Source organism: Ammospiza nelsoni, chromosome 3 (genome assembly GCF_027579445.1).
Source record: "Ammospiza nelsoni isolate bAmmNel1 chromosome 3, bAmmNel1.pri, whole genome shotgun sequence".
Taxonomy (NCBI): domain Eukaryota; kingdom Metazoa; phylum Chordata; class Aves; order Passeriformes; family Passerellidae; genus Ammospiza; species Ammospiza nelsoni.
The window spans coordinates 49,391,903-49,401,815 of record NC_080635.1 but is presented as its reverse complement, the minus strand read 5'-3'; the positions used below and the strand labels follow the sequence as shown (position 1 = coordinate 49,401,815).

At 39.0% G+C, this 9,913-nt stretch overlaps 1 protein-coding gene across 1 annotated transcript in view; it reads right to left on the bottom strand.

The window, feature by feature from the left end:
- Nucleotides 1–1,080: 1,080 nt before the first annotated feature.
- The window catches only part of EPM2A (EPM2A glucan phosphatase, laforin), a 35,836-nt gene continuing 27,003 nt past the window's right edge, over nt 1,081–9,913 (bottom strand). The window contains exons 3-4 of the mRNA XM_059468396.1: nt 4,312–4,553; nt 1,081–2,896 (exon numbers count right to left, since the gene is read on the bottom strand). Of these exons, the coding sequence (XP_059324379.1) occupies nt 2,616–2,896; nt 4,312–4,553 (523 nt within the window). The 3' untranslated portion in view covers nt 1,081–2,615. The remainder of the gene's footprint in view (nt 2,897–4,311; nt 4,554–9,913) is intronic.

Here is a 9,913-nt window from a genome sequence, read left to right as displayed (position 1 = left end):
TCATTGACAAATGCAGGAAGGTAGCAATGAGGGAATAAAAGGATGCTACAAATTCTACAAAGGGACTGCAAACCCATGGGATCCTCTGGGATCTCTGCATTCTTTGTTAGTGTGATGTTGGCAAGTTGCTTTCATGCAGTTCATGAGCTAATGCAATCTCTATGATGTGTGCTCCCAAGCAGTTCAGCAGAAAAGCAAACTGAAGTGGCAATAAGCAGTGAATCAACAACCCCTTGCTGAATTGACAGTAAACAATGAATTAACAGCCTGCTAGGGCATCCTTGAATCTGTGACTCCTGTGTCTTGTGGATTCCTGGCCTGCAAATGAAACATCAGTCTGCTTCCATTGCCAATATAATCAGAATTAGGAAGTGGCCAATAGAGAGTGGCTGTACTTAGTCATATACTTACTTGTTTGTGCCATGATATGCACTGCTCAGTCCCAAGAGCCTTAAAACTGTATATATATATATATCCACATATATATACATTACCTGTGGAACAAGAATCAAATCTGCAAGTATTTGCCCCAGCATGTATTACAAGTTGCATCTGGAGGAAAGGGCTTCTGTCAGGGATGCTTGGAAAGACATTTTAAGCTTGCAGTTTCAAATAAATCTCCGCAGAAATGTAGAACTTAAGCAACTTGTCCTCTCTGTTTGTCTGGCCATTTTCCTTCTCTCAATGCTTGATTTTCAGGAGAATATGGTAGCAAAAGTTCACCAATTTTACTTTAAACTCAGTCAAAATGCGGTAACTCCTGGGCAGGCAGCTGTAGCTCTGCACATTTTCATGTGAGCCCAAGAGCCAGACAGGAGCACTCACACAGTCCCTCTTCTCTCTGTCTGGGCTAGGAGAAGAAACACCTGTTTTAGTCTTTGAAGGTACCAGAGGTGTCATATGGTCCACACACCTTTGCTGTGCTGTTTTTTGAGATTTCCTGTCAAACTGACACATTACAAGACAAGACATGGGCTGTCACCATTAAAGTGGCTGGTTCCACTTCTATATAGAAATGTGGGTTACGATCCTTTTTGCTATTTGTGAAATTGAGAGACAAAGAGATATGACAAAATGGGCTGCTGGAATAGTCATTTTGTCTTTATTTCCTCATCCATTTTCTAAACAGGCAGTATTATTTCAAAAATTCAGAAATAAAGTCATGGTCAAACCCACAAATACAATAACTTAAATGAACATTTTTCTTTTCAAGATGATTGAAGTATAGGATAAATAAAATATATTATTTTGGACATTCTCCATAAACAGCTCATATCCAATAGTTTCTCCATTAAGCATTCAGAAAATCAATATTTATTACTTAAACTACTCTGTCACTGACTGCATCTTTAGAGGAACAAGTTGCCTGGAAAAAATGAGATTTCACTGAAGAATAAGCTTATAGAAATTATGTTTCTTAATGTTTATGCATCCTTAATCCTCTCTTCTCTCTTGAACTCAATTTATATCAAATTAGTTTCATCTGAGCGGGACTGGAAGCTGTTGGTGCTTAGTTTAGCTAAGGGACCAAGCAGCAATGGAAAACATTAGGGAGCTCCTGAGAAACCATCCTCTGCAGAGTTGCTCTTTGCTCCTACAGAGGAATCTATTGACTTCATTCAGCCCAGAGACAGCCCAGCATTAGCTTCAATGAGCTAAACCCAGCACACACCCACTGCTTGCACAAGCAGAGGCTTTGGCTGTATTGGAAATGTTAATCTGGGTCAACAGCCCAGAGGCTGAGGTGCCAGTCATGCACTCTGCTTATCACACAATTCCTATAGGTCCTGTCTTACCCAGTGGTCACTGGTCAGACTGACTTGGCACCTAAGGGAGCCCCTGTTCAGCACTGCATGGACCAGAGGGGCAAAATGCAGCTTCATCTCAGAGAACTCACTGCCTAGGATAATGTAACAAGCAGTGGTCCTGCCCCACGACAAAGCAAGGCTGCCACAGCTGGAGCTGTGTCCTCTCTCCATGCCACAGCCCAGCATAATCCCAATGTCATGAAAGAATTCAGCTGCAGCCCATAATACTTAACATTAACTAAGTGCAAATCTTAGTTCACTGCATTAGACATTAGCTTTTTGTTTTTAAACACTGAGTTGAAGAACCAGTTTCCTTCTGGTCCTTCTCATCAATACCACTTGTCTACAGAATTACTACAAAACACTGCAATAATCTAATATCTGCTTAAAATAACTGAGCAGCTTTGATAATGATCTGCTCCATCCTAATCTGAATCTTAATCCAGTCAATATTCATATTTTTTTCTTCTCACTTTTTATTGCCAACTCTATTTCACCTCACGTCTTGTTTAGTCTCTAGCCTAAAACCTCAGCTCCTATAGGCAAGTAGTTAAAAGAAAATCTTGCTTCCCTTTGCAGTTTCTAGGTCTCATAATTGCACCAAAAGGCTTGAAAACATGAACCATGTCAGCTTAAGGAAAGCAAATAAAAACCTCTAAGGCACTTTTTAAACAAAATTCTCATCACTTTTACAAGAAGTTTATAATCTGAAGAGTTGAGGTGGGTGCCTGAGACACAGAAATTTCTAAGTCCTTGAGGTTCAAATGTAAGGATTCCTCTTCACCTTCCTTTTCTTCTTCTGCTTTTCTACTCTTGTATTTGATACGAGGAACGAAGGTGCCCAAATTTCTGGTAGAAATCTTCTTCAGCCCGATTCAGAGCTTCCTCATCTATGTAGACAGCTGGTCTCCGGGCAGCCAAGAAGTACTGCACCTTCCTCAGGCTCCATCCCAGCACGTACCTCAGCCAGCCGCTGACAGCAGCTGTGGACCTGCCCACGCCAGCATTGCAATGCACATAGACAGTGTGTCCGTTCTGCAGCAGCCCGTGCAGCAGGCACACCGCTTGTGGCAACATCTGGATTCTGCCTAAGGTTAAAAACAAGGCACGTTCATTTGCACTGGACAAAGTCAGTTCATGACTGAGATTCTGCCTGCACAGCCTGATGAATTGTGAAATAAAATAGCAGACCTGACATATTCCACTTTTTTCTTTCTTTTCTCAAATCACTTTCTAGGCTAAGTTGTTGTTTTTTTCCTTGCAATATAGAATCAGATCACACAAAACTAAAATGCCCCAAGTCTCTTCTAAATATAAATTCTGATAACATCAGATGTGTGTGGCACATTCATTTTCGAAGGAACTGAGACAAGGCAGCACATTATAGAGAACAGCACAATTTACATAGCGTTAAAGTTAGCAAGCCAAAACTGAAATTTCAATTTTTTTAATACCAGAGGTTTGTGAAAGTACCTACAGATTGCTGATTTCCAAAGCATTTTAATGAAGGCCATTAATTCAGTAAGTGAGGAGGGAGGAGGAGCAGAAGAACATTTTACTGTACAACTTAAAATTGTTATGATTTCACTGTGCACTAAGCATACAGTCAAACAACACAGAATAGCCTTTCTCACTCTCAAAGGGATGAACATACCATATTTTCTGACACTTTTCTTCTGGCTATCCTGGGAAACAGAGCTGCAAGCAGCAGACCCCAACTTTTCCTCATGGCACATATGAGCACTGACATTAAGCCCTTTCAGATCCCTGTTCTAAGGTCTCCTGTCTTCCCTGATGTCCTGTTGCTGATATGACAGTTACCTATTTGGGCAGTGTATTTCCCTGTGTTGAAAGCACTCACTTCTGCTGCCAGGCTGCTCACTTGAAAACACACTCACTTTCTAACCTTCTGGTTGGAAACAAGACTTTGAACTGAGCATTCCAACCAAGGACTTAAAAGTACTGGTAACTGATGTTACAGCTCAGGTGCTATGAGTAATTTCAATTAATTGCAATCTATTATATAAATGTTGCTATGGAGTTTCATCAGACTGGGATACTACACTTAAAGAAAAAGTGGTTTTGGGGAGGGGAACAGCAGACACACAGCACTGCCTCTCCATTTTTAATCAGCAAAGGTGGCAAGCTGCCCTGCTCTGCAAACCTGCAGTCTTTCACCTACACAGCATACTTTCATTATGTAGGCTGAACTCAAGCTGAAAGTAAAAACAGTCAAGCAGTTATTGATGTCAGATGGCTTTAAACACAAACACAAATAATACTGCCAGACACAAAGTACTTCAGCTGGCCTCTCTGCCTACAAGAAAATATGAATCATTTGTTAAAGACAACACACAAAGAAACTATACCTTGTGTTCCAGCTTTATTTTCATGCAAAATGTGCACAGAATTCCTCTCCCTCACAGCTGTCATGAAAGTGACAGATTATTAACTCCAACTGTTTGTTGCTATTAATTTACTGCAAGAGTGACATGAGCATTACCTTCAGTGCTCATGTCTGCAGTTGGCAGCCAGACATAGGCAAGACCTTCTTCCTTATACAGTTTCATGAGGATTTCGGGGCTCATGGGTTCTGGGTAGCGGTTGCAGCCCCAGGAATTTTGAACAATGTCAGATTCAGTCTGGAAGTTCATCACAGCTGTGACACCCAGCTCATGCTTCAGCTTGATGGTCACATGCTCCAGCTGCCGAGGACAGCTTCCCAGCCAGATGTTTGGCAGAATCCTAGCGTTGAGAAAAGAGTGGGGTTGATTACAGTATCTTAAGGAAACTGCCAAGTTCAGCAGTGCTCCTGTTCCAAACCTGCTCGACATCATCACACAAACACCGCTAAGCACAGACTTTTCACGTCAGGCAGTAAGAAACTTCTTGTTTCATTACAACTTATTTTGTTCCAGTTGAGTTGGTGATGTCTGACACTGGGGATCAAGCTCCCAGACTACACCAAAGAGCCAGATGTGCTGAGAAAAAATTTCAGAGCACAGTTATAGCACAGGTCTCCAACACATCATTTATCACTAAGCTTGAAGTAGAAGCTTACTAACATCAGGAATTCAAATGAAAAAATTCTGAAGATTCATGCAATTTGCACACACACAGAGAAAAAAACCCAACAACAACAAAAAAACCCAAACAAACAAAAAAAATACCACCAAAAACCAAAAACAACAAAACAACTTAAAGAATTCACATTATCCAAATCTGCATTACTTTAGTAATAAGTCAAACTGAAAGAAGTCTTCCAACTCTTTCGCTACCACTATAATGAGGGAAGTAGGGAAAAAAGCATTTTGAACAGCTCTTCTGTGATGAAACTTGAAAATTAATGAGTCATTCTCTTCTAATTTTTCTCTGATATCTTGGAGGCTAGTGGAAATCAAATACAGAATAACAACACATGTATAGCTTCCCTCAAGGGCTGAAGGACCAGAAATTTTTCAGGAAAACAAGGTTTATGTAGGATGGGAAAGTAGCAGAAATATGGTTGTTTATCTACATCAAACTTCAAGACTTCTATGGTTTTCCCATTGCTAATTGTCATAAAACTGTTGTATACTTCAACAGATGTTGACATTATAAACTGAATACTTAGAAACTTGTTTTCAAATGAGGGGTTTTAATATGCACATGCAATTAAACTGATGGCATCTACAATGGGTTATTCAGATGCTGAAATTATTAGTGATATACTTTAATTTCTTTATGCTTCCATTGACTTCAATTTTGAACATGTAATCTACAAGCTAAACAAAATACCCCTGCATTTAACATAAAACTATGCAAACCTTATTAATTGCAACAAATCTGTAGCACTACTAACTACAAACTTAGCAAACACTATTACATGCAAATCTACAACAAAAGCAAGATCCTCAAAAATAAAACATCTGCCATGCATGCCTTATGTTCTTTCCCAATTTTAACCTCAGCAACAAATAAGGAAATTTTTAATGTTTTTTCTCAGGAGCCTATAAAGCACTCTTAAATCATCAGGTAGCTATTTCCATTTTACTGTTCACAGTAATAGGTACTAACATTTAATTAAGACTTGTAATTGACTGTCATTATTAAATCCTACTATATTAGTACTGCAATATTATCAAAAATAAAAATTCAGATCCAAGAAGAACTAATTATTATTGTATCCTGCTTGTAATTATTGTTATTGTTCTAACAATAATTGTTATTATTGTTTTCATGGTGAGTTGCATACTAGCCACACAAATACAGCCTTTGGCCCTGACAGCCCCTGTTTCAATGGGACAAAACACTTGATCTCAATACGTGGTAACTGAGACCAATTTAAACAAATATATTACATAGCAAATCACCATTTCAACCATGTTCCAACAGTGAGATCACTTGAAAAGATTTGACTTCGTTTTTGTTTCACATACATGTTCAAGAATTGCCCAAGATCCAACATCCCAGCTCAAGCATTCCCGCTGATCAGAGGGATGGGTGACGCTCCACTGCAACAACTCCTTCACTGCCCCCCTTCCCACGTGCTCCACAGCAACCCCCATCCCAACCTGAGTGAGTGACTGCTGTCAGGAACCTGCCACAGGAACCTGCCACCATGATCAGGGCATTTCAAGGTGCTCAGTGTGAGCTACAGAGCCCTAAAAGAGGCTGACAAATGGCTGGAGATGAGCAATGGCCACAAAGCTCCATTCCCGGGAGAGAGAAATGGCAGTATCACTAATAACTTGTGACAATATGAGGATATTATTTCAAGAACAAGAACATTAGTACCCTTCCTTCAAAGGCTTTCCTGGAGACTCATACATATGTAATTCATTTGATACTTTGTGAAACATCTAATGCACTAAATTACCTTGATGTGAGGAAAAAATGTGTGTTTTCTAGGATTTGATTAAATTTAAAGTGACTAAAGCATTCCTAAGATAAATAAAATTCTGAGTAGTACTCTTGCTTACTGGTAAACCAATGCTATATAATTTTTTCCCAATGATTTTCTAATGGATGAACATCACAGCTGTGCTATCTGCAAGACCCCTGGGATACAGACCATTTGTTTATTTTGTTCGTGCAGCCTAACAGGTCTTGTACATGACAATACCTCCTCTATTGCACAATACTAATTGCATTTATTGAACAATCTGAATTTTTATCATTGTCTTTCCCCACAATTAACTAAACTAGTGGAGACACTAGAGAATGACCTAAGAGATGTATTTAGGACAGGTAATTCTTCTGAATTAATTTTATTATCAGGTCCTAAAGTTTAGCCTTTGAGAGGATCAAGATGTAGCCTTGACCTTGGTCTACAAGCCCTTTATCTACCCACCTACAAACAACTGTAATTCTTGGTCTTGCTGACCAAGGCTTAACCACCCTTTTACCATGCAGAAAACAATACTGCAGAGCTGTCCTATCAGCCAATTTATGTAAAAGTTCTAGGATAATCCTACTGCCCAGTACCTATATCCCTATTTGGCTTTATTTAGTTCAAACCTTACCTTTTTCTGACATCAGAAGGAAGGAATAAAAGGGGTTGGTGCATATTGGAGTACAGAGACTAATGGAGTGTTTAGCAGCTCTATTTTATATATAGATTTTTTTGATAGCCCTACTGAGGGTTTCACTATGCTAAGGATCAGGAAAACATACATACTGAACCAAGAATGTGGTAATTTCTTTTTTTACATCTCTTTCCTTAATGATACAACTTTTAGTTATATGATGATATAACTTTTAGTTATGTCATTAAGTTAATCATTAATGCCCTTCTTTAAGTTGCCACTGAATTTCAGTAGGTAGCTAGATTTTAGCCACAAGACCATTTGGCATGGGAAAGTTCTTTTATGTTCCCCTCTAAACTGCCAAGTTACAGTGCTCTGAGCTCTCTGACAGCCAGTGCTTTCCAGCTCACATGTATGCGTATTCCAGCAGCAGATTATGTGATCCCTGAGCACATCAAAAATATTAGGAAATTATTAGTGATCAATAGACCTTTAATCTTTTCAGCTGAACCCCTTTGATGTTCCCAAAATATCAAAAAAGGATGGGGTTTTAGCAAAATTCTACTTGAAACTTTGCTTTCATATAAAAATGGCACTTTGTCATTGTACATCTTTACTCTCTGCATCAAGGATAATAAACCATGTTTGGCTCCAGAAGACATGGTCAATTCAGAGACAGTTTATCAATGAAGAAATCACCTAGAGTGATTTAAACATCAACACTATTTAGTGATCTTCTGAGATTAAGTCTTGAAGATTGTCTATAAGCCCTTTTTTATAGGTAATTTCTGTCAGCTACTTTCAGCCTGCCCTACACTTCAGTTCCCCACCAGGATTCAATATTTGCCTACCTTAAGGGGACTTTTAGGGGTCCAGTGGATGAATTAATGCGAGAAGCTTGAGGTTGTGGTAACAAGGACTGAATGTTAGGAAAATGTTATTCAGTTTATTTTTACAGAACCCAGACAGAAGGCTGACATATTTAAAAACTACTTTTTGATTTATAATCTGAGAACACCAACAATTATTTATCATTACCCCTGACTAAATATGGAACACCCTGCAAACACTGGTACATTTCTTTTCCAGCACACTTAAGTTATTTTTAATGATGTAGACATATATTGTGTTTGTTGGCTTCCCGCCAGGACCCTGCACAGTCTGGATTAAAATGACAATTCAGAGTGAATTATATATAACATTGTTATATTATATACAACAATTCAGAGTGAATACATCTAAAATACCAAATGCATTCAATTTAATCAAAGTGTATGCAAATGTTCTTCCCCATCCCTAAGGAGGAAATGAGTCTGAGGCAGTGAAAAATTAGCATTGTGAATTTTTGTTTTAATGGTGCAGAATAATTGTCAGGCTGGTTCACAAAGCATCATACACCATACCTCTCAGCCTTAGTACAGTACCAAACCAGCCCAGCAACTGTAATTGTAGGGATGTGATTTCCAGGGAAGGTGACCTGACCTAGGGGAAGACAGCAGGCCACTGCATCAGGCAGTCAGCTCTTCCTCCATGACACCAATGTCTACTCTGCCTCTTCAGCATACCCAGTTTTACTTTTGCTAATAATGCTTTGAGAAAAACAGATCCTAAATTGAAATTTCCTTAAAATGCAGAGTTGCAAGCTGGGTTGACTCGGGTACTGCATCCAGATCTGAGCAATCATCAGTGTGCTAGGAGAAGGCATCTTAGAATGCACCCTAAAATTAATCAACCCTCTAAGAGTTACAGTTCTTATAGAAAAGGATAGGATTTGGCACTTTAGGAACACATTTCATAAGAATATCCATCAAGTACTGACCAGTGTCCTTTTATCCTGATAGTTGCCAGCTTTAATCAAAAGAGATGACTTTGCAAAACTAAGGAAAAATTGCAGGGTATTTTTCATTGTTATTGGCAACAATGATCTATCAATGATTCCATTTGTTTATACCAGTGATATTTTTGACCAAGGTCCAGTCTATTATATTAAATGAAAAGTGATTGATTGAATCATCCCCAGTGCCAGGTGAAGCGGTAGCCTGTGTTAAAGCTTGCACTCCACTTTTCTACACTAGACTTCCCTAGATCCCATTAAGCATCTGATGACAGTGAGATAAGTACTAAAATACACATATAACAAAACAAAGCCATTTAGCTGAAGCAACAAACAAAATAATGATTAAACTGACTCTATCTTTCCTCCAGACTCTTATTTCCTAGTAAGGTATAGTGTGCAACCTCAGCTACATGGAACTTGCAGTAAAACTTCTGCATTCCCAGAAGAACAACATATATAATTCAGTCAATTTACCCTCAGAATTTTGTGTTGCTCTAGGCATACAGAGTGGGTTTTTTGCACAAATGTAGTGCTATTACCCTGGTACCACTAGAAGCAAGCAGCCCAAAGGGAATATAGGCCTGAAGTACAGCTCCGTTACAGATGATTTTTGTAGCACTTGAACTGCTAGAGACTGTTTGCAATTACACTGCATTCCTGTTTCCTCCCCTGATGGCACTGGAGTAGGAACTCGTTCAGAATTTCTATAAGGTGGGTTTTTAATCAAAAATTATGATCTGTCTGAACCAAAAGCTTCATAG